Raw genomic sequence first — 25,791 nt, 5'->3', positions numbered from 1 at the left:
GGATTTCTGGAGTCCAGTGATCAGAAATATTTGCATTGCAGGGGGTTGGACTAGATGACCCTTGTGTTCCTTCCAATGCTATGATTTTATGTCTTTGGAAATCTACACGCTCTATAGATTGGGTGGAGGGAGAGCAAAGCAATTACAAATATAGTTTGTTTGTTGGGTGCTTCAGCCACTTCAAAAGAATGGTGTTTATAGACTGTGGGATGAGCCTCATATAACCAACATGCTTAAGTCTAATTAATGCATGAAGGGGTTAAAACCATAGAGTAAGCTGTCCTGCCACACTTAGCTATGTCCACTTCCCCTACCTTGGGGGGGAAATAGGTAATCTATCCTGTTGTTCCCCCTCAATTTCAATGTGTGAAGAGGCTTGAGCTGGTTGCTCCACCTGAGACCACAAGCCACTCTTGAGTTCCTATACCAATAATTTAGGAACTTGCACTACTTTGTAGGTAAACTAAGTTTTACTGTCTGTGCAATTTTTTCTGATCACTGTATGGAAAAGCACATGAATCTGACCTTTGGAGAGTTTCTAAGTAAACCATTTTTAGCTTACCAAACGTGGTCTTTTTCTATGCTAGTGAAGAAGGAAGTTTTGGAACTCACCTGAAATGGCATATTTTAAAGGTCTAACAACACACATTTCCACGCTTTACTTTGCTCCATGTATTGTGATTTTTAATCTCTGCTGGGGTCTTCTCACCAAAGAATACTTGTCCCAGACTTGGCTCCTGAGATCCAGGAATTCTAAATTGCACCAACACAGACAGCTCTGAAAAATCTGTAATGTGACCTGTAATTTTCTTCGTGTATTTATATGCAGTGCTTTTTTCGGGGGGGGGGGTTTGCAACGCATAGCCCTAAAGGAAAATGAGAGTACCCTTAAACATTTTTAATCAAAAATGTTTATATGTATTTATTTCCCCAACATTTCTTTCTGTCAGCACTTGATTAAGCGACCTGGAGGAAATTTAGTAACAGCTTACAGAAGTCAGTAAACAGACTTGAAAACTGTTTTTAAAACTTGCCATTCTGCAATGGCCTGGATTGCCCAATCATTTGAGATCAGAAAACTAGATTATATGGCTTTCATCAGAGTGAACACACACACAAGTATCACTGTATCAACACTCAGATGATGGGACCATAAGGCTGTCTTTACACATGGCCCATTCCAGCTAAAAACAGGTTAATTACCTGTAATCATTATGCAAATAGTTGTCTAAGGTTCTCTTGCAGTTTCCTCCAGAGATGTCAGTGATCACCCCTGCATTAACTTTACTGTTTGGGTGAAGTTCAAGAAGCAGTGAATGTGAAAGAGCAAATGGACATGGGAGTCATTAAATAATCATTGACTAGGTTGATGGGAGTTTGGCTGTATCTTAGAGACGGTAAGTTTGACCCAGGAACCCACCACTGAACTGAGTTGGTCCTGTCAAAGGTGACTATGGGGTTGTAGCGCTCATCTCGCTTTCAGGCCGAGGGAGCCGGCGTTTGTCCACATACAGCTTTCCGGGTCATGTGGCCAGCAGGACTAAACCGCTTCTAGCGCAACGGGACACTGTGACAGAAACCAGAGCGCAGGGAAACGCTGTTTACCTACCCGCTGCAGCAATACCTATTTATCTACTTGAACTGGTACACTTTTGAACTGCTAGGTTGACAGGAGCTGGGACAGAGCAACAGGAGCTCACTCTGTTTTGGGGATTCAAACCGCCGACCTTCTGATCGGCAAGCCCAAGAAGCTCAGTGGTTTAGACCACAGCACCACCTGCGCCCCTAGCTCCAAGAGTACCTGGGTACTGAGATAAAGGCTAGCATAACCCATATTATTCTTGGGAGTTGTAAACATGCACAAATTCAACTAATAAAATCAAGTACAAACATTCGAGTACATTTACCTCAAATAACTTCCAGTCTGCTTTATTTCCAAATAAAGTACATTTCTCCAAGAAGCAAGTGTATTCAAACATAGAACATTTCCAGCAACAGTTACAGTCTATTTCCCATTCACAGTTTTGTTTTTTTAGTGCAAAGCACTAAAAGGCCAAACACTTACCTATCCATAAAAGAATATTTTTTTATTTATGATCAACATTTTTAGATATATTTTATACAAAAAAGTATATATGGACACAAGGCATTCCCTAAGCAAGGGAGTCAACCAATATTTTAAAAATGGCATTTCTTCATTTGTACATCGGGTTGGATCCAGAGAGAGTCCCTTCTGTGAACAGAAGGGACCAAGAACCAGCAGAAGCTCCCACGGGAGGAAGGTGAAGCGAGGTGGTTTTTGCCACTTCCTGTTTTCTCTCTAGCCCTTCATGCCACACCTCACACTGCTCTGGAGGCGGGAGAAGGAGGAATCAGTGAAAATAGCTGCATCCGCCTTCCTCCAGTAGGAGGATCCTGTGAGCGGGAACCTGTTCACAGGTCCTCTGGATCTAACCCATCATCTTTTAAACTGTGGCAATTTGACACAAATCACTAAACATTTTCTAAAAATTAAGAAAGCGCAGAAACCTGCCAAAAATTTCATAATGGTAGGTATACTAATGTTTTGCTATAGAATCGATTATAAAATAAGACAGGAAGCAAGAATTTCATAAACTTTACAGTGAAAGTCAAGTGCCATCTACAGTGGTCATTCAACATCTTGTGGGCAAAAAGAAAGAAAAAAAGTCCTTCCACTATCTTCCATTTAAAGAATAAGGAACTACAGTTGTATATGAATTGTCTACAAAACCCATCTACTATCTTCACATGAACATTAGTGTACTGTGTTTTAAAAAATAACTAAAATTTTAAACTGCATCTATTAAAGTGCTTGCGTATAATCTTTTTTAAAAAACAACAACAATTAAAATAGGGGAATGTGGGTAACTTGTAAACTTCCATATGAAAGACTGACCAATATGCTAACCATGCAAAATTACTATACATTTTTTTTTTGCAGCAAGTTCAGTACAGTCAAACTTAATACTCCCAAAAAAGTATTGAACCATGAATTGAAATTAGAGCCAATGCTAAAAAATATTACCATTCAAATTGCAGTTCATTCAAATTACGCTAAGAAACTGCTCATATACATTCATCTGTAAAAAAATATTTTTAAAGTACATCACACAACAAGTGTTTGCTTAGTAGTATATCACAATGGACGTACAATCTGTTCAGCAAAATTAGAATTAAGTAAGGGCCAAGTCTGGAACACATGCTCCAAGTTGATAACGTCCTTAAAAAGAATAGGTCTTCAAAAATGGTTTGCAAAATTTCCCTTTTAAAATGTTCATTTTTCTGTTACCAGCACTACTGCACACATGAAATAAGAAAGCTGGCTATTAATCCAAAGGGCTATTTTTAATGGAGTTTAATCGCTCTTGAAAAACTCAGACAAGACGTTACCTTTTAGGAACAATCAATACATTTACTAAGAAAATAGCTTATAAAAATATTTCCTCTCATAGAACTATTTCAAGATATTAGTGGTTCTAATTCCAAATTTTACCACACATCATCTCATGTTAAGGAGAAATACATATATATCAATATAATATTTAGCCAACTTAAAAAAAGGGGCTTTACTTGTAGGCAGCATGAACATTTTCCACACAAAAGCCAGAAGCACTTTCTGTGTCCAATAAGCTGACTGTGGTTTTGGTAAGAATAACCCATATCTTTATTATTTAGCCTTTAAAAGACAAAATGAAAAAAACCCACCAACTTCCCCCCAGCAACCTGAGGGTGGCTCCCAAGTATCTGGAGGCTTGTCTACATATAACCATTTCACATTAAAACCAGAATCCACAAGTGGTTTAACTCTGGAAAGATACCTTCACCTAATGGGAACTTTGGATCTGAATTATCAACATAGATATACTCTTAATAAACATCTGTTAGAGATTAATAATCTTTCGTATAAAGTAGTAATTAAAAAAAAGCCACCAAACTCTTCTCTCCTTGATGGCTGGTTGCCCAACATTTCAACTGAAGCTAGTTAAGACTGTTGTTTTGTACGTCATGTAAAATTGCCACTGAACTGTGGAATATCCAATATCCCCTCCCACAGGTGTCTAAACAGGGTAGGTGGAAACAAACGTTATGGTTAAAATGCTAGCTATAAAGGTCCAGGTACCAAAATTCTAGCTCAGGAAAAAACCTGAGATTTTAGTTTCTCTAAAAGGAATGGACATCTTGTGTCAAACAGAGAAACGGAATTTTAGCGCAAAAGTGTTGACTCTAAACTATATAGTTATATAGAGCTATGTACCCTAAATTTATGCTCATCTTAAGTATGCTAGCATTTATGCAAAAACTCTATATGCCAGAAATATTTGCTAACAGACTAAAACCACAGGGAAACACAGCACTAACAGGCTATTTCAAGCCCATCAAAGGCTTTCCTCTACCTGGTCAGTACCAACGAAGTGCAAAGTTAATTTAAAAAAACCTTTGGAACTACGGTCCCTACCGCTAAACATTATGCCCCAAACAACTTGTTACAGAATATTATTAAACTTTCAGGAACCGACCATGTACAACTGTGCTAGGGTCACTTTCTTGAACAAAGACAAATTCATACTGAATCCTATAAATACGGGGCTGAGGAGAATAAATGCAATATTCTTTTTATGTTCTACAGCGTCAGAGTCTGAGCTAGAAACACCAGCGGAAAATTCAGGCAAACGTTTTGCAAGGCACTCGTCGTTCCTCAGCAGACAAGAGCTTTAGATCTCGTGCTTCTGCCTTTGGTTGTATTGTTTTCTTCGGGCGAATGGGATGCATTCGCCTTATGAGTCTTCTTGTGATGTTCTAGGAAAGTCTTTTTGGCAAATGCTTTCCCGCATTTATTGCATCTGTGCAGAGAGAAATTCTTTGTGACTTTCACTTCAATGCCCACATCAGCCCCTTCGTACTTCTTGCTCGGCGAGTTAGAGGTGACGTCCGGCTTTGCACCATTTTGCTTACCTTCATCCCTCGGAGCGCCTCTTCTCGTCACCTTGTTTAAAACGCAGTCAATGGGTTTTTTCACCGCTCTGATTTCCAAGCTTGCCGTTATCTTGCCAAGGTATCGCGAAGACTTTTTGTGGACCACGGTTATATGTCTGATCACGTCGCGCTTCCGGCGGGTTTCGTAAGGGCAGAGCGGGCACCGGTAGAATTTCACAAAAATGTTATTTCCGTCCGTGTGCAACTCGATGTGCTTCGTTAGATTTTGCTTGGACGTAAATTGGCGTTTGCAGAGTTTGCAGTAAAGCTTTTTAAAGTCAAAGCCTACGGAAAGTCTTGGCTTCCTGGGCTTTCGGAGACCACTTGCAATGGACTGATTACTTGACTTAGAATTTTCAGAGCTTGGCTTAACTTTGTTTTTCTTTGTGGGTGGTGCGTTCTTCCTTTCAGTTGAAGAAGATGCATTCTTTCGTTCAGCGGACGATGCATTCTTTCGTTCAGCGGACGATGCATTCTTTCGTTCAGCGGACGATGCATTCTTTCGTTCAGCGGACGATGCATTCTTTCGTTCAGCAGACGATGCATTCTTTCGTTCAGCGGATGATGCATTCTTTCTTTCAGCGGACGACGCATTCTTTCGTTCAGCGGACGATGCATTCTTTCGTTCAGCAGATGATACATTCTTTCGTTCAGCGGACGATGCATTCTTCCGTTCAGCGGACGATGCATTCTTCCGTTCAGCAGCTGATGCATTCCTTCGTTCAGCAGATGATGCATTCTTTCGTTCGGCGGATGACGAGGCATTCTTTTTCTCAGTCGATGAAGATGCATTCTTCCTTTCATTCACATGATTTGTTCCCTTTGTTTCATTCTGCGGGGAGCTGATGATGGGAGGCACTGATTCCGCAGATTCTGCTGGTTCCGTTTTCTCTTTCACTTCTGTGCTAACTGCGTTATTGGGCTTCTTCTCTCTCTTAGCATTTTTTGCTGAAAGGGTGATCTTGTGAACAATTTGCATATGCCTTTTGAGCATTACCTGCGAACTGTATTTCCTCTTGCACAAGAGGCATTTGCAGGTGGTTAAGTTGTATTCAGCCTTAAGGGACTTTTGTTTTCGGGTCTTAACAGATTTTTTAGCCGATTCCAAGGACAAAGGTTCCCCAGGCTTTGTAGCTATGTCAGGAGTAATGGAATCCCTCCTCAGTCCCCTGTGAACTTCATCAAAATGCCTCCTTACATTGGCTTTTGTAGCAAAGGATTTATAGCATACAGGACAGCTCCTACCCAGTGTTACAAGAATGTTCTTATTGCGCCCCCTTCCAGATGTCTGATTTGGCCGCCTTTTAATTTCAATAAATTTCTTCAGTTCTTCCATCTTCTTCTTGTGTACTTTTCTAATATGCCGGCGTACACTGCGTCTGGAATGAAATTCTTTTTTACAGAGGCAGCAAATTAACTGGTGGCCCAAATCTGGTTTATCACGTTCCAGCTTAGGCTTTGTTGACAGAGACGGTTCTTCTGGAGTCAATATTACCTTGCTAGCAGCAGCAGCCGCAGGAATCTCTGCCGTTTCTTCCTGTGAGGGACTAGGAACCGCTTTAGGAGGTTCTGCGGTAGGTTCTGGCGTTTCTGCTACAGGAGCTGGTTCGGTGGTGACATTCATCTCAATGTTCTCAACTGTGCTATCCGCCTTTGAAACATATTGAAAGACAGCATTCCGGTTTGTCTCTATAGGTTCCAAACGGATTATATAGTCTTGCTTGTCCACTCTAGGATACATAGCTTCCAGGAGATCGCTTATGGCTTGGCTCTGCTTATCATTTACATCAGGAGAGTCTGTAGATTAAAACAAAAAAACCCACAATGTTTACATTATATTATTTCACAGGTGTCACTCTTTTATTATAGATTTTCTTGGTTTACAATATGCATTGTCTCTTTTTCAGGTTGTGGATTAGTTACATATGATGTGAGACATTAAGTGTTGTATACAGTACAGTGATACAGTGGTACCTCGGGTTAAGAACTTAATTCATTCCGGAGGTCTGTTCTTAAGCTGAAACTGTTCTCAACCTGAGGTACCACTTTAGCTAATGGGGCCTCCCGCTGTCACTGTGCCACCGCTGCGCAATTTCTGTTCTCATCCTGAGGTAAAGTTCTTAACCCGAGTCACTATTTCTGGGTTAGCGGAGTCTGTAACCTGAAGCGCCTGTAATCTGAAGCGTCTGTAACCCAAGGTACCACTGTACTTCTGTTTCCCCCTCTGCCAAGATAAAAGCACTCAGGTAGCAATTTAGACAAGGAATTTAGATATGTGGAAAAGGTTAAGCATCCTCTCCTCATCCTCTGTTGCACTCATCTCCTGCTTGCATGTTTTCCAAATGCAGCTGGTTGGCCACTGGGAGAACAGAGTGCTGGATAAGACTGGCCTTTATCCTGATCCAGCAGAGCTCTTGCTCTGTTTGTGGGTTACCAGACTTCCGCGGCTTCCGATTGGCTGCAGGAGCTTCCTACAGCCAATCAGAAGCCGCACTTTGGTTTCTGAAAGTTATGGAAGTCAAATGGACTTCCGGAACAGAATCCGTTCGACTTCCAAGGTATGACTGTATGTTGAACAAGAGACTTAAGGGAACAAAACTTACTGTCATCCATCCGGAGACTTGGAGGACAGTAGAACTTCTTGTGGGTTATTAAATTCGGTAGTCCTCTGAAGAGGCTGCGGCATAATTTACATTCGAAGATGGTGTCCACATCTTTCAGCAAAATATGTTTAAGTTGCTTAGTTCCTGAAACATATAAAAAGCATTCGAGGCATGATCCAGGTGAAGGTAAGTACTTTAAATGTTCAATTATGTTTATGGGGAAATTAATCAAACGCCAACATCTTTCCCACAGACATAAGTAAGACTAATGTTTGAATGTTACACATACCTACCCATACTTACCCCACTGAGTTCCATGAGACTTACTCGCATGTAAGTGTGTACAGGGTAGCAACCCTTAAGTACTTAGTTTTTGGCCCCTTGGGCCGCTGGAGGGCTTGCATGGTGGTCAATAATAATAATAATTTTAATAATTTATTTATTTATACACCACCCATCTGGCTGGGTTTCCCCAGACACTCTGGGCGGCTCCCAACTGAATATTAAAAACACAATACAGTGGTACTTTGGATTACAGACGCTTCAGGTTACAGACTCCACTAACCCAGAAATAGTACCTCGGGTTAAGAACTTTGCTTCAGGATGAGAACAGAAATCGTGTGGTGGTGGCGCCGTAGAAGTAGGAGGCCCCATTAGCTAAAGTGGTGTCTCAGGTTAAGAACAGTTTCAGGTTAAGAACGGACCTCCAGAATGAATTACCGTATTTTTTGCTCTATAAGACTCACTTTTTGCCTCCTAAAAAGTAAGGGAAATGTGTGTGCATCTTACGAAGCAAATGCAGTCTGCGCAACTATCACAGAAGCCAGAATAGCAAGAGGAATTGCTGCTTTCACTGCGCAGCGATCCCTCTTGCTGTTCTGGCTTCTGAGATTCAGAATATTCTTTTTCTTGTTTTCCTCCTCCAAAAACTACGTACGTCTTGTGGTCTGGTGCGTCTTATGGAGCGAAAAATACAGCAAGTTCTTAACCCGAGGTACTACTGTATATCATTAAACATGAAAAACTTCCCTAAACTGCCTTCAGTTGTCTTCTAAAGGTCATATAGTTGTTTATTTCTGGTGGGAGGGCGTTCCACAGGGTGGGCACCACTACCGAGAAGGCCCTCTGCCTAGTTCCCTGTAACCCCACTTCTCGCAGTGAGGGAAATGCCAGAAGGCCCTCAGCGCTGGATCTCAGTGTGCGGGTAGAACGATGGGGGTGGAGATGCTCCTTCAGGTATACTGGGCCAAGACCGTTTAGGGCTTTAAAGGTCAGCACCCACACTTTTAATTGTGCTCGGAAATGACTAGTTGTCAGTAACTGCTAGTCGTCACTGACAAACTTGCACCATGACAGCGAGCTGTTCATGTAATAATGACTCGCTAAAAAAGGCCTGGGGGGGGGGGAGTCCCTACAGGTGGATCATGAAGGGGCTGCAGAACAATCAGTATTGGGCACCACAAGGGGCATGCCTTGCCAGCTATTTATGCTAATAGTCTTTTACACTTTTAGTTGACTCCAGAATTAAAACTAGTTCATTGTAATCTCGGGCCAATCTTAAGGCCAGGGCAGTTTATTTTGGGTACAAGTGGTCCCTCAAACAGCCTGTTTAGGGCTTTAAAGGTCAACATGAATACTTTAAACTGAGCCTGAAAACCAATGGTACAGCACAGGGTGGATAAAAGTCAATGATATTTTTTTTATTTTAAAAAAATCAGATTTTTAAAATTTAAATCAGATTTTTTTGATTTAAATTGGATTTCTTAAATAAAGTGCTTTTGGAGGAAAAATCTTTCTAAAGATAGTTTTCTGTTTAAGTTACGTTACATTCCAAAGTCTATTCATCAGGAAATAAGGATTTAAGTTTTTCATGTGTGCTAAAACTCAGTCTAATTTTTTTAATGTTTAACCAACATGGATACATATGCTATAATGTTATTGTTTTAGTTAAATTATTATTAAGGAAATGATTGTTTTTCTCCTTCCAATAAAGTACAGCAGAAAAGTTTTCCAAATATAAACAGTCAACTTATTAAACCTCACAATAATTTCATGATTATCAGTCTATGCATTTCTAATAGTATAACCAAATCAGTAATTTTTGATATAACTGTAAAAACTACTCTGAAAATTTATTATTCCAGAAATAAAAACTTCATCTGGTTGTAAATATTAAAATTATACCAGCAAGAATGAGTCCTTCTATTTTAAAAATGATTTAAATCAAATCTTACTGACTAGTGATTTAAATCGTGATTTAAATTGATTTAAATCAATTCCATCCTGATACAGCATGTGGTGTGCCCTAAACAATGGCGCACATAAGCAAACTAGTGCTTGCATTCTGAAGCAGTTGAAGTTTCCAAATAATCTATAAAGGCAGCTGTAGAGTGCTCTATAAGAATATGGTCTGGATGTAAAGAGAGCACATTTAACGGGAGATTTGCTTTATTTAGATTAGATAGCTTGGATCGGTTCACCAACTTTGGCCCTACAAAAAGTCACTCATAGCCACCAGACTCAATATAACTAGCATCAAGTTCAGGAAAATCCCCTAACTTGGTTCTTTCAGCGACTGTGCTATCCAACCCAAGTCAGTTCTACTGGGGCATTTTGACTAGAGCAGGTAGAATAAAGGGATGGAACTATGGGACAACACTTTGATCCAAGCCTCCTCAAATGACTTCTTTCAGCAGCTTCATGTGAATGTTAAATAGCATGGGAACCTCAAAGACAAAACTATAAGATGGAACGGAAATCGTCAAACACCACCTTCTGGGTCCAAACCTCTGGAATGTCCTGGTCCAGAGAGACAGCCCATTGTTGATGGTACTTAAAGCTGTTTAGAGGCCCATCAGAAAAAAATTAGATGATTCGTAACAATATCCCAGCATAAATCATCCAACTGGGTGACTCAAAAACAGGCCAAAGCCAGACGGAAATCAGTTAGACCCTTGAACACAAACTAACATCAATCTTGAGTAATTTATTTCAAACCCTTCAACATCTAGTTACTGAATAATGAATGATACTTTCTATGATGTATTCTTATCCATATATTTCTCTCTCTTTTTTTAACCAAATCTGGACTTCAAGATGATGTAAAGTTCTGTTTAAAAGTGTGAATGTGGGTATGCCTCTCTCAACATGAAACAATATCAGTGTAGAGATCCAACTGATGCTACTAACAGCCTATTATTCCTATTACTCCTGTTGCTCTGTCCCAGCTCCTGCCAACCTAGCACTTCTAAAGCACACCAGTGCAAGTAAATAAATAGGTACCGCTGTGGTGGGAAGGTAAATGGCATTTCCATGCACTTTGGCACTTGTCATGTTGTCCCATTGCACCAGAAGTGGTTTAGTCATGCTGGCCACATGACTCGGGAAGCTGTCTGTGGACAAACACCGGCTCCCTTAGCCTGAAAGTGAGATGAGCGCCGCAACCCCTAGTTGCCTTTGACTGGACTGAACCATCCATGGGTCCCTTACCTTTATTACTCCAATACTGCAAAATTGTATATTTTTCACTAGCGTTATTTCTTTCAGATATAAGTTATATAAAATCAAAGTCCATTTCTCCCCAAAACACAAATTTATTTAATATTAAAACATCTACTGTATTAATTTTAATGCCACTTCTCAGAAAGCCTTAGTAAGACATTAATGAGGAAGTAAAAACAAACGAACAAAAAGATTGCTTGTTTTCAGCTTAACCTATACTGATAAAAACTACGGTTTCAAAAGCAAGGATCATACAATAGCACGACTGTACAATACTTATACTATTTTCACAGGCAAATATAATAGTTAAAATGGTACTAAATGGGCAATAGAATGAGGCTGCAATTCTGTGCAAAACTGTTATTTCGGTGTTTGAAGGGATCATCCAACAACACGCTTGGTAAATGGAACATTATTTCCATTTTCACAAGTTTATTTGCCTAGCACACGATCAGGTATCCAGATTGATCAGGTGTGACCTGGTAAAATATCCTAAAAGCTAAAGACAAACTTGGGCCCACAGAGCATCCCTTTTATAAAAGTTTCAGAGTTCCTTTTCAAAGCACTTCTATTTCTCTTATGTCAAACACCTGAGCAAAAAAGCCATTTGTAGTCCCATAAATTATTGCTGCTGCCATTTGACAGTGCCGGTGCACTAAGTAAATACTCGAGAACATAGACATGTCAGGCCATGGAGCTGACTTGCCATTTAAATTAGATTTACAAGGAAAAGGCTGGGGTGGAGGTGTGTTCAGAGATGAATGAACAAGGATATAGGGCATGGGGAAGCCAAGTGGTGGGCAGTACAAGGCTAAGGTAGTCCAGAAAACACTTTGAACTCATTGTATTGGAGAAGCAGGAAGTTGCTTTCCTTTTAAAAAGAGCTATACTAGGTACAGGGAGCAAGGTATGTAAGGCAAAAGTAAGAAGCAGCAATAACTACAGATGCTATTCCAGTAAGGAGTGAGAAAGTGGTGTGAGGGGAAACTGAGAAAATACATACAAGGCTTTAAAGCATAGCTGTCAACTTACACATTTGAAAATAAGGGACCAGCAGCCTCAAAAATAAGGGACCAGCAGCCAAAATAAGGGATTTTCCAAGTACAGGTATGATCAACTTCTGAGCCCCCCCAAGCCAAAGGCAGAAAGCCCAGCCAGCAGACAAAACGAAGCCTCAAGCAGTGGTTCCCACAGCGCAGCAACCCGGCAAAGGGGATGCAGCAAGGAAAACCACCGTCACCTCTCCGCTGGGAAGCGCTGAGCAAAGGCAAGTCCCCAGGCAACGTAGCCGATTTGATCGGCACAAGGCATGCAAGCTCCACCCCCCCAGTCGTTCTTAGACTCTTTACTGGGTGAGCAATGCAGCCAAGCAACACAGTTGGAGCTTCCCTCCTCCCTGGCTGGCTGGCAGGGAGAGAGGGAGAGGAGCTGCTTCCTTTGAAACCCAGGAAATTTAAGGGACATCATCAATAAGGGACAGCAGCGGGACACAGTGTTGGGATAAGGGACTTTCCCGCGAAATAAGGGACGGTTGACAGCTATGCTTTAAAACCAAGAGATTTCTGTTAAAAGATGTTAATTGCGCAATTTGCAACTCACTTAGCTGAAGTGAACCTGGAGTTCTTTAGCTGCTTCTGCATATTTCAAACTAAAATAAGAGTTTGCAATGCACGGACGTTTACTGAAAAGGATGGGAGGCTTTGAACACAGTCAAATTACTACCATCCTCTTTCCAACTCAAAACATCAGCCTCCTTTGTACTACACAACAGCAGTGCAAGTGTGTTAGTATGCTCAGTGCAATGTGTACAGGTGACTGAAGTACCCTCTACTGGAAACAGTAGAACAGATTCCCCCACCATGACTCGTCTTTCAGATTTTAAGCTTCTTGAGGAGAAACATCTTTCACTTTTTGCAGAACTCTGCAAAATACCCTACACTGATGGCACGATACAAATAAGAGGCCTAATAATTATTGCAATATATAGATAGATAGAGATGATAGATAGATAGATGATAGATAGATAGATGATAGATAGAAAGATAGATGATAGATAGATGATAGATAGATAGATGATAGACAGATAGATAGATAGATGATAGACAGATAGATAGATATAGATTGCTATTTCCTCTTTATAGCTTTCATTACCTGGCCCTTACCTGGCCCATTCCACAGTAGAGTATAATTATTCTAACTGGAAGGAAGCAGGGGCTGGATAGAAACTTATAGAAGTCCAGTACTGTCTTACCAACCATTTTGAACACAGTATTATTATCTTATTCTGGATATTTCTATACTGCCTTGCAACTAAATTATCACTTAGGTTTACATATGAAAGGAATTAGTATAAAACAATAAAACAGTGAAGATAAAAACCGCTAACAATTAAAACACTGAAAGGTAGAAATACAAGTAGCATAAAACAATAAACACCTAAAAAACCACCTTAAATGACTAGGTAAAGGTAAAGACCCCTGGACGGTTAAGTCCAGTTGAAGGCAACTATGGGGTTGCGGTGCTCATCTCACTTTCAGGCCGAGGGAGCCATCATTTGTCCACAGACAGCTTTCCAGGTCATGTGGCCAGTGTGATTAAACCGCTTGGCGCAACAGAACACCGTGACAGAAACCAGAGTGTATGGAAATGACGTTTAGCTTCCCACCACAGCGGTACCTATTTATCTATTTGCACTTTGACATCCTTTCTGACTGCTAGGTTGGCAGGAGCTGAGACAGAGCAATGGGAGCTCACCCTGTCGCGTGGATAAGAACTACCGACCTTCTGATCCGCAAGCCCAAGAGACTCAGTGGTTTAGACCACAGCGCCACCCGCTCCCATAAATGACTATAGTTAGCAACATACACATATCCATTCAATTGCTATCCTAACTAGAAAAGACAATCCAAATAGAAACAATATACTACACTCCTGCTTGAGAACGCCAACGACAATCCCTACTCCTTTTTTCGGAAAGCAACAAGACCACATCGGACATCACCATCATTTTTAATCTTTAACAAAGATCAAAAATACATTAAAATGTCATACATTAAAAACTTCCCTGAACATTCAACCTAAGCCCGAAATTTCTAAGGTCACAAAGGAGAAATTCCAAATTTCTGCAGACAGGGCAAAGAAATGCTTCTTCCCTACAACACAAAATAAGCATATGCAATTTACTAAAAGATATGGCAAAAGCCACTAATTTAGATGATTTTTACAAATGGAGTGGCAAGATTAACGTTAGAGTAGATTTATAGTTATGAGTTTTCCGTACCTAAATTTATTTATTTGTATTTTATTAAAATATTTATATGCTTTTTATATGGGCATCTCAAGGCAGTCAATAACAACATCATACATAATTATTATACAGTAAAATAAACAATAAAGCATCATTTTTATTTCATAACAGCTGTCACTCGTTGCCATCAAAAGCAATGATTTTTAAAAAAGTTTACTGCATGCTTCAGAACTACACTGCTATTGTAAACACATCATTTGTGGTGTACATTTTCCCAAAGGGGTTTTCAAAATTTGAAATGCTACAGTCTCAGCTACGATGTATGCAGTAAAGGTGTACCTTGGAAGTCGAACGAAGTCCGTTCGATTTACAAAACGTTCAGAAACCATAGTGTGGATTCTGATTGGTTGCAGGAAGCTCCTGCAGCCAATCACAAGCCGCGGAAGGCCCGTCGGACGTTCAGCTTCCAAAAATAATTCACAAACCAGAACAGTCACTTCTGGCTTTGTGGCATTCGGGAGCCAAAACGTTCGAGAACTAAGCTGTTCAAAAACCAAGGTACGACTGTACAACCAAAGAACATTACAACAGAAGATTTAAAAAGCTGAAACGACAACAACAACACCCTGTCTGATCAACATTCACCGCAGGACACCAGCAAAGGCCAGGAAGTACCAGAAGCATCTGACTGACTACTTACTGTTGGTAATAGAATAGCAGAGTCGGATAATCTTGGTTAGACCTATTTATTCATTTAGAAATTCTCCAAGTCCTCATCTTAAAATAGGAACCCAGGGTGGTATACTTACAATCAAATATCAATACAATAATTAAAACAAGCAATTCTTAAAACGTTGGGTAGCATCCAGCTGAACTTTCCTCAGCGCCAACCCACCAAAATTAATGGACTAAAGTTAGTCATGCGCATTACAGTGGTACCTCGGGTTAAGTACTTAATTCGTTCCGGAGGTCCGTTCTTAACTTGAAACTGTTCTTAAACTGAAGCACCACTAATGGGGCCTCCTGCTGCCGCCGCGCCGCCGGAGCACGATTTCTGTTCTTATCGTGAAGCAAAGTTCTTAACCCAAGGTACTATTTCTGGGTTAGCGGAGTCTGTAACCTGAAGCGTATGTAACCTGAAGCGTATGTAACCCAGGGTACCACTGTAATTTCAGTGGGTTGTATCCAGGGATATCAGTGTGAACATGAACTAACTTGCATGGGCACAAGAGAACTTTACTTCTTTCTCCTTCCACGCTCACCCCTAAAACTGCTCCAGAGAGTTGGGGGGAACCCCCAGAGCAGAATTTGGAGGTGGAGGAGGGAGAGAAGAGGTTCCATATTGCCTGCGGAAGTAGGCTTGCATGTGCAATTATTCTGTTGGTTACAACCCTGTGGTTCTACTGTGAATATGACTAACGTTGGATACAACCCAAAATCAAATCCATGAAAATCCAAGAGCGCCATTTTTCTTAAAACGTGAAATAATGATTTTAGATTGTTCATTAGATGTTATTTATGCCACCACTGAAGCATTCCAAACCTTCAAGGCAAAATAATATATAAAAAAGAACCTACTCATACCTGATCGAAAACATTCAATAATTTGCTGAATGCCGGATTTTGATGTCTGAAGAGGCTGCTGCAATAAAGGATGATCTCCAGGTTCCAGTATATGCACTGCAAAATAGTCACAATAAATAGTTAAAAAAAAGAGCTTAAGGTACATGTCCACACATAAATGTTAACTGCACTGAAGCTGCTCTATTAAAGTTCTATTAAAACATTGCAATACAGTCTGGACATCAAAAATGACAAATATGTAGGTTTTTTATTGCTATTTCCAAAACAACTGTAATGTCTGTGACTGTCTCAGTCAAGCTCAAAAAAGCATATTCACACACAAATAGAGGTACAGTGGAACCTAGGTTCTCGAACGAAATCCATTCTGGAAGCCCGTTCAGCTTCCGAAACGTTCGAAAACCAAGGCACGATTTCAGATTGGTTGCAAGAGCTTCTTGCCCTCAGCAGAAACAGCGTGGCACGTTCAGGTTCCAAAAAACCTTTGAAAATGGAATCATTTACTTCCGGGTTTTCAGCGTTCGAGAATTGAAACGTACGACAACGGAGGCATTCGGGAATGAGGTTCCACTGTATATATACAGCTTATCTAGAAAGCAGTTACCACTAGAAATGACAGATAACATTTCTGAAGGATAGAATACTAGAAATAATTGCCATAAGGTTTTACCAATGTTGTCTAGCAATTCCTACGCTCATGTACCTACATTCATATTAGGATTATGTTTGCTGCTCAGTTGCATTAATCTCAATTTAAGGAATGAATTATGATAGTGTTTGTTAACTCTGCTGAGTCAGTCAAGACACAACTGAACATCTTTGCAAGAACATTTATTTCAATCACAGTGTTTTATTTGTAGAGATTCCTAACGGACATGTCACCCGATTAAAGAAATCTGAGATGATTAGCCATAGACGGTATAGTCAAGTAATCATCTGATCAATTAATTCTATATAGATAACAACCCTATTTTGAAGCAACTTACTTTCTTTGGGTTGTACCCACTTAAGTCATGAGTTGATATTAATGGGCTTGAATTATTAAAATCCATTAATGTCAAAAGTTTACTCCAAGTGTGACTTAAAAGGATATAACCCTTTGTTTTTAGATGATACATACAGTATATACATTATAGTAAAGGTAAAGGGACCCCTGACCATTAGGTCCAGTCGTGGCCGACTCTGGGGTTGCAGCGCTCATCTCTCTTTATCGGCCGAGGGAACTGGCATACAGCTTCCGGGTCATGTGGCCAGCATGACTAAGCCGCTTCTGGCGAACCAGAGCAGCACACGGAAACGCCGTTTACCTTCCCACCAGAGCGGTACCTATTTATCTACTTGCACTTTGACGTGCTTTCGAACTGCTAGGTTGGCAGGAGCAGGGACTGAGCAACAGGAGCTCACCCCGTCGCAGGGATTCGAACCGCCGACCTTCTGATCAGCAAGTCCTAGGCTCTGTGGTTTAACCCACAGAACCACCCACGTCCCTATATGCATTATACCAAGGATCAATTTAAAAAGACACTCCAACTATATGAGAGAAAAGGGGGAACACAATTTTCTCCATCTTAAGATGGTACTTGCCATCTGCACTTGTTAGAAGTATTTCTTAAATACACATAGAAGCAGACCTCTATTTATGTGGCTGTGCATATTTAGTCAATTAAAATGTTTTTATACATGCCTTCTCAAGCTCAGGTAAGTAGGTTAGTAGGTATCCTATCTTAAGTTGAAGCACCTACTAATGTGTATTATCTCTTTTCATTTTCTCGTTCCTAGTGTTTTAGGTTACAAGCCATTTTTTTAAGCTCATGTGGCTATTACAGCAACGTGCCAACATCATTTGTATTTGTATATATTTATATCAAGCTATTTGTACGCTGAATAAATTTTGTTTTGCAGGCCTTGGAAACATAGTTTCCAGAAATGTTTATTCCCTGCCTTCTCCCTCCACCCAGTCTACAAAAAGGAAACATAGGTTTAAGAAGTACTCCATCAAAACCCAACCATTTTTAAAATACTGGCAATAGAACAATATTTGAAGATGTCCTAATTCCATAAAGGGAGCATAATATAGGCTATCTTTTCCCAACAGCGTCTCACTGCATTTATTTATTTCTTTTTTAAGGAAGGTAGATTACTAAAGCACTGTTACCTGGTTCACAGCAGCCATGGTGATGATGGTCAGTCTGACAACACTTGTCCCTTAGAGGCATTTTCTACATCAACGCCCTACTTTCCTTCTACATCTAGTAGCTCGTTTCTGCTAAAATAAGCAAATTTTCTATCATTTACCAAGGAAAAGAAGGTTCTGCAGCGTTACATGACTTCCCTGTAAAAACCACTGATCTAAGAATGAGCGGTGAATATTGAACATATATACAAAGAGCAATTCCACATATGAAAAAACTAAATCTTCTCAACTCCGCCATTGTTACGACATGGATAAATTTTGTTTTAGAAATAGCTATTGCAATTAGAGGCAGCTTAAGTTGCATCAAACGGGCTTGGAAACGAGGCAAGTCCTTCCCTCCCAAATCAGGAAAGTTCTTCACTCCTTTTCAGCACTAATTCAAATTAGCTGATTTAAGTTCTGTAAACCCCCAAATACCTTTTGTCCCACCTCAATCCCCAACCCTATTTAATCCTTCTCTCTAACCCCCCCCCCACCCGATATGTTTGAACCACCCTGTGATGAAGCAGGGCATATATGTACCATATTTTTCGCTCCATAAGACGCACCTTTTTCTTCCTAGAAAGTAAGGAGAAATGTCTGTGCGTCTTATGGAGCGAATGTGTGGTCCCTGGAGCCGAATTGCCCAAGGGCAAAATGCAAATCATGCTTTTCTCCTTTTTTTTCCTTTTTTCCTTTTTGAAAAAGGGAAGTGGGTGTTGAAACAAGGCCGCTGATCGGCAAGCGATCGGGAGCAAGATAAGGGATGCTAGCAATAAAGGAGGCTGCCTGGGAGGGGGGAGGTAAAGACAGCAAACTTGCAAGGAGAGGAGACAGGAAGACTAAAGCAATGAAGAGAGAAATTAGAAGAAATGAGGAGCAAAAAACTGCTCCAGCTAAGGAAAAGACACTAAGGCAAACAAGAGGGAAGGGGGTGTTGAAAGGAAGCAGCTGATCAGGAAGCGATCAGGGAGGGAGATAAGGGACGCTAGCAATAAAGGAGGCTGCCTGGGAGGGGGAGGTAAAACCCCATGGATCCTTAGGATTTTTACATTGGGTCACCCCAAATTCACCATCAGATCACATAGCATCTCCATGGCTACAGCCTGCACCAAAAAAATCACACACCCACTGTTGCCTGGGGCCGCAATGGCGCAAAAACGTGGTTACGAAGCACGGATCCACATGGATCCTCAGGATTTTTGCATTGGGCTACTCCAAACTCACTGTCAAATCACATGTCTGTGGCCACAGCATGAACCACAAAAATCATACATCCACTGTTTCATTCAGAATATTTTTTTTCTTGTTTTCCTCCTCTAGGTGCTTCTTATGGTCAGGTGCGTCTTATGAAGCGGAAAATACAGTAGTTACCTGGCTGGTCAGCTAGTTATACTGCTCCAAAAACAGCAAATAGCTATGGGATGTGTAAAGGGGGAAAGTTTCTCCAGTGCAGCAGTCTCTGGGAAATGTAGTTTTCCTGAAAAGCACTGCTGGAACTCTTTTTGGGAATCTCTTTTCTTCTCTTTCCCCCCTGGCTATTTGCTGCTTTCCAGCTGGGAAAGGGCTCTGGGACAGCAATTATTGTCTTAACTTGGATATTAATCCAAAAGGGAGAATAATTCTCCTAGATTCTTTCAGCCGAGCCTTAGAAGCCTATAAAATGCACATCCGAGTAACCGAAATAACAGTTTCGCTCAGCTCTATTTACAAACATTTTGTAATGCAAACTGACATTCACAAAGGATTTTATTTATCGGAATGAAATAATTCACGGGAGGACAGATGATGGCCTACTCAAAAAAAAGGGCTGTTTGTGGTTTTCAGCACTCCACCAGCATCCAATCAAAACGGGAGAGGCGGGAACAGCAGTGAGTTTTAAAAACTTCAGAAATACACTACTTTAGAATAAAGCATATCTACGAGCTTATGGAGTGCCTTTACCAATCCAGTATTTTTTATGCAACTTGTTCCTAAATATCCTCCAATACAGATTTCAAATTGCATGCATCCAGTCACATCACTGCCAACTTCTAAGCCACTGATCTCCTTTGCAGCCTCACACACATTTGAGGCTACATACATAGAACTGCAGAACTTTGGGCAGGTTCCCTCATGCTGCAACTGAAGGAGTTAAGAGCACTACAAAATGTCATTCTCTAAAATGGTCCAACTGTTTGCAGAAAAAGTATATGATGCTTGCTCCTTCGTAACAGCATAACATTTAATTCTGTTTCTACATGTACACACACCACATTGATGGCTTTGTGTTTTGAAGCAGTCTATAAATTGGTTTAATAATTGTGAACCACAAGAGCTCCTTCAGGAGTAACCATTGCAGGTCATGCCTTAACACATTTACTTTCCATTCAAAGGAAAAGTACTATGCTGTCCAGTTATACCAGCTATTACTCTATTCCCAGCATAACAATGGAAAGTGTAATGTCAATGAACAATAGGTTCAAAGATGCTCTCAAGGCAAACCTTTAAAAAGTGTAGTATAAACACCGACAACTGGAAAACACTGGCCTGCGAGTGCTCCATTGGCCTCTGCTAAAGGCATCATGGAGTTTGAAGACACTCGAACTCAAAATGAAAGGGAGAAATGTACTAAGAGGAAGGCACGCTTGGCAAATCCTCATCGTCATCAACTCCTGCCCGGAAACCTATGTCCCCACTGTGAAAGGATGTGTGGATCCAGAATTGGCCTCCACAGTCACCTACGGACACACTTTTGAGACCATATTCATGGAAGACAATCTTACTCGGCTACGAGTGATCACCAAAGAAGACGAATCATGGCAAGATCTACACACAACTCAATCCAAGCATGTTTACTCAATGAGAAGTCTCTTTCACCCCACAATGGGACTCACCCCCAAAAACAAATATGTAGGATTGCAGCACCAGCATCTAAATAAATGATCAAGCTTTGTGTCCTTGACGAAGACTATCTCATCTCCATGTGTGGACCAGTGTTAGAAACTTAAATATATCAGCTAGGCACCAAACGGCTCCTTAAACCAGATATGCATTATAACATGTAATATGTCAAATGTACCCAGTCAGGTAACAAGACATCCCAGAATACTAGTTCTATCACTTTTCATCAGCACCTGTTGCTTCCCCATGTATCCAGCAATACGGCTGGAAAATGTGTTTAACTGTTGGCAACCACAACTGTATTTGAAAACGCACATTTCTCTGTACAAATATCTCCATCAGAAAAGTCATCCTACCTTACATACCAAACTTGACACCTCCTCTCTCCCTTCCTCTCCATATATGCAACAAAACACTCCCTTAACAACTTAAGCCAGACAATTTTAGAACTATCTACAGAACCCATTTTGTTGTCTCACTTTCTGTGGACTGTTTTTATGCACACTGCTTATAAATGAAAATAATTAAGCAGTATATAAACATCATAAGTAAATAACAAACCTATTTTTATTGTCAGGAATCAATGACCACATACGGTTTACTGCAACTGAGGAGTCAAAAACAGTCCCTTCTTACCTGACAAGTCAAACCATGCAGTTCCACACTCTCCCCCCCACCAATCTCACATTTACCATAAATGAGGGATCAAGAACTTGATCCAAACCTATTCCCGAGCTAGGCACTCCCTTGTCCTCCAGTTGTCAAATATAAACCAAAATAAGACATGTCCTGTGAATGTAGCTTCAAACATGTGATGATGCAAAGGAGATCAGTGCACAGAAGTCAGCATTGCTGCACCTGGTAAAAGTCCTGTTGCTGGAGGATATGTAGGATCAATCTGTTGGCCCTATGGCAAGAGATGTTGCAGCCTGGCAGATGGGGAAGAAGGGGCAATGCACTGGCCCACTATCCTTGGCCAAATCCTCAGAGTGTCCCCTTGTCATGACTATCCAAGGGCGGACTTTGGTAATACAGTGCTGTAGCTATGCAAGAGCTAGCCAAGTTTTTTGCCCTGGGTGAAGCCTAGAGGTGTGCAATTGAGGCTCCCAGGCTGTGTGTGTGTGTGTGTGTTTGCACGGCAGTGTTAGAAACTGAGATGTGAAAACTAGGAGCTAAACGGCACCTTAAACCTAACAACAATACAAAGTTGAAAATGAATGAACAGCAGCTAAAATATTATGTTCATTTTTCACATGGTCTAGTCCTTTCCCTGCCTACCCCCTAATATTCTGGATTTCTTCTCCAGGCTTCAGAGAGTAGCTGGAAGTGGGGAGGCTGAAAAAGGTCCTCCTTTCCTTCCACTCCACAGTTTTAATCTGAAATCTTAGGCGCAGTACTGCGCCCAGAGCTCAAAAACTGCTCGTGTTAGTAAAATTTCCTGTCGCAAAACGCGCCTGGAACAGTGGGAGTTTCAAACACCAGCACCCACAAATGTGCGTAAGGGGCAGTGCCAAACTGGGTCTTTGACCCTTGTGAAGTAACGCCTAGTTTTGCCCCTGGGTAATATGGCACTGTGGGTGAGGATAAAATTTGGCACACCCCCCCAAATGTTAATTTGACAATAATTCATAAAGGGGGGAGGGGGTTGTTATTGTACTTCACCAAATCCTAACCTATTACAGGATTTGTAAGAATACTGGGCTTTTCCCCCTCCCCACCTTTATTTTCCCTTCTACCCAGGTTCTGTTTCTCTTTTTCCTTTTCTCTCATTTACTTACATCTCACAACGTTTAGTGTACATGTAATCATGTACTTTTTGAACTCTCAATAAATATGTTTTTTGAAATTGGCAATAACTCAATTTGGCATGGTTGCTTTTTAACCGATCTTCTCAGTAGGTACCCACATAAATATACCCACATAAATATAAGATATTATCATCATCATCCTTCGGCTCAGCGCCCTGTGATGTGGAACCGCCCGACACTGCCCTAAATCTGGCGCTGGGCTGATCCATGCCACACACAGGAATGCCAACCCAGACCATGCCAACCATTACGACCTGGCCACCCACCCCATCACTAGCCTTTCCATCAGCGATGCAGGAACAAAACAACAACAGCAAGCATTCCAATGCAGAACCCACATTCCCAAACACACACACACACACACACCCCTCTCCCTCTCTGGCACTCATCCCCCTCCACACAAGTTCCCTCTCCCCCGAACACACCACCTCCTCCCAGGTTACCAACTCCTCGCGCGCTCTTCCGGGGCCACCTGTCACACGGGTCGCCCGCTTCACACAACCCAGCATCGGCGCGCGAGGGGAGGGGGCGGGCACGCGCGCGTATACCCACACACGCCAGCCAAACCAACCAACCAACACGCATCTCCTCCGTGTTTTCCGCGGCGGGCGAGGGTGCCCGTGACGGAGGGAAGGCGGAGAGGCGAGTTTCAGCGGCGACCACACTTACGGGAAAGGCTCCTGCGGGAAACGCCAGCCCGGCCCGAGCGAGGCGCGTGGGGTGCCTGCCGGGCGGGCAGCGGCTGGGCGTGAGCGAAGCCCCTCTTCGCCTGCCCGCCACCGGCCGGCGGGACGCGCGCGGGAGGCGGAGAGGGAGGAAGGAAGAAGGAGCCCCTGGGCTTCTCCGAGGAGGCGCAGGCAGCAGGTGACAGCGAGCAGGGCGCCCGGAGAGGAGGCTCCGCGGAGGCGGGCGCGGGGGACCCTGCCACCGCCGACGATGCGGGGCCCGGCGGGGAAGGGCAGTGCGCTGTTGTCGCCGCGCCCCGACGCGAACTCGCCGTCGCCTGTCCCGCCCAAGCGGCCCCGCGACGCGACCCCGGAGCCGGATGGGCGCAAGGGCAGGAAGTGACTGCGGCCGCGGCAGGCCCGGGGCAGCGCACGGCGCATGCGCCGCACCCGGCTTTTTCCCTCCTCTCCGCCCCCTTCCCAGCCTCCTCGCTCCTCTCTCCCGCTCGCGCTCTCCTCCCACAAGAGCCCCGAGCGCGCAGGTGGCTGCTGTGCTCCGACGGCGACAAAAGTTGGCGGCGGGGGCAAAGTTGGGCGCGCGGCGGAGGGGTCCCCTGCGCGCGCCTCCTCTCCAACATGCGCCTCAGCCAATCAAAGGAAGGCACCTCGAGGCCCGCCGGGGCAAGAAAGGGCTCCTTGCCTTTTCCCCCTCTCTCTCTCCCCCAGGAGGCTCCGGCTGCGCTTGGCTCGCTTGCGCCCTTTGGAGCCGCCGTGGCGCGCGCCTTGGTGCCAGGGCGCACGGCTTGGCGAAGGGCGGTGGAGGCGCCGCCGCCGCGCCCGCCTTCCTGCCTGCTTTTCCGCGACGCCAGCGAGCTCGGCGTGGCACTCCGACCCGCGTTTAGAAAGGGGCTGAGCGAGGGAAATGCTCCGGCTGCGGCGCTTGGGTACGTCTGGCGCCCTGGAGCAGCCGCCTCGCCATGGTTTTTACGCACTCGCAGAGGCGCGCAGCGCGAAAGGAGTCGAGCGCGCGAAGGGAAGAGGAAAGTTCCTCCACGCCGCAGCGCCCTCGGAGGGGAAGCATCGGGTTCTCCGGGCGCGCTGTTTCCTCCACTGGTGGGAAAAAAGGCTCCATCAGTGGCGCAACGGTCGCTTCTCTGCCGTGCCATTGCTGGCTTGCCTTACTCGGGTTTCGCGACAGGCGCATCTTAGCAGGCTTTTAAAATCCCGCCGGCCGATCGACTTCGCGTGCCCGGTCTAAATTCTCTTTTTTTAGTTCTCCCTAGCAATCCAGCCGCCACGTCTGTGTTTACAAAAGAAAGAAAACGCCGCTTGTGGCTGGTTATACCGGTGCGCGGGGAACCCTAATGGCGAGGGACGTGTAGATTCTGTGCACATGCAGGGAAAAATTCTGAGAACCTGTGTCTTTCATTTACAAAACTGAAGTGTTTTTAATGTTTTGACCGCAAAGATGAAGTGGAGCAGGGAACTCCGAAGCTGGATGAGGGGACAGTGAAATATCCAAGCAGGCAAGGCTTTCGTTGCTATGCACCGAAGCAGAGTGGGCTGTAGAAAAATAAGCACATTCACGCTATTTGCATAATTTATAGAGATATTCTGCGCTTCTTTGGTGCAGATGTTTGAGATCCTGCCTCGCTAGTTTTACAGTAAAAGAGGTGACAAAACTTCTCTATTAAGTGAAGTTCTTTGAATGCTTCCAGGTCATTTCTCTTGAAAATGGACTGCAAATTAATCTGAGCTTGGAACAAAATATATTGCAACATCTCCAGCAGATAATTTAATATAAATAAAGTACTCTTGCATTTTATTTATTTGTTTATCTAATTTGTAGTCCACCTCATATTGCAACAGAAATCCCTTAACATTTTACAAATCCCCAAAAAGATGTAGAATACAAATTCCACATTCAAAACAGCAATACGACTTAATTATCATCAGCATCACAATTCCAATTTTTAAGTAACATAAAGAAATGTCCCTCAATGCAAACTTTAATTAAAAGAAGAATCCAAAATAAACCATATACAAAACATCAAGATACATAAAACTCAATGCAATATATATAGTTACAAATTTATAAATATATAAAAATTATACCACATGTCACTCCATCTATCTACTTCTCCCTTCAATAAACATTCCAGTGTTGAAATAACAAAAATCTAACCAATACACAAGACAGGTCCAAGAAGTAAAATCAATCAAATAGTAGAAAAGTCAAGAAGCATTCGTTTTCTCATCATCCCCCTCAACTGGGGCAATCCAGACACCCTCTCCCTACCCTCTCAACTATGGCGATTAAACCCTTCCCCACAAA

At 42.5% G+C, this 25,791-nt stretch overlaps 1 protein-coding gene across 2 annotated transcripts; it reads right to left on the bottom strand.

The window, feature by feature from the left end:
• Positions 1–1,898: 1,898 nt before the first annotated feature.
• ZNF800 (zinc finger protein 800) lies at positions 1,899–23,798 on the bottom strand. Of its 2 annotated transcripts, none has more exons than XM_081928843.1 (5): positions 23,461–23,798; positions 18,083–18,193; positions 15,931–16,026; positions 7,599–7,742; positions 1,899–6,792 (listed from the first exon to the last, which is right to left on the bottom strand). In XM_081928843.1, exons 2-5 carry the CDS (start codon positions 18,141–18,143, stop codon positions 4,718–4,720), a joined length of 2,376 nt encoding a protein of 791 aa, XP_081784969.1. In that variant the 5' UTR covers positions 18,144–18,193; positions 23,461–23,798; the 3' UTR covers positions 1,899–4,717. The 2 variants fall into 2 exon arrangements, with proteins under 2 accessions (XP_081784969.1, XP_081784970.1); XM_081928844.1 differs by having other exon boundaries at positions 18,083–18,190.
• Between the last annotated feature and the right edge of the window lie 1,993 nt (positions 23,799–25,791).

This window comes from Podarcis melisellensis (assembly GCF_964234715.1).
Source record: "Podarcis melisellensis genome assembly, chromosome: 10".
Lineage (NCBI taxonomy): Eukaryota > Metazoa > Chordata > Lepidosauria > Squamata > Lacertidae > Podarcis > Podarcis melisellensis.
The sequence above is the reverse complement of the archived record's forward strand: the minus strand, read 5'-3'. Positions and strand labels throughout refer to the sequence as shown.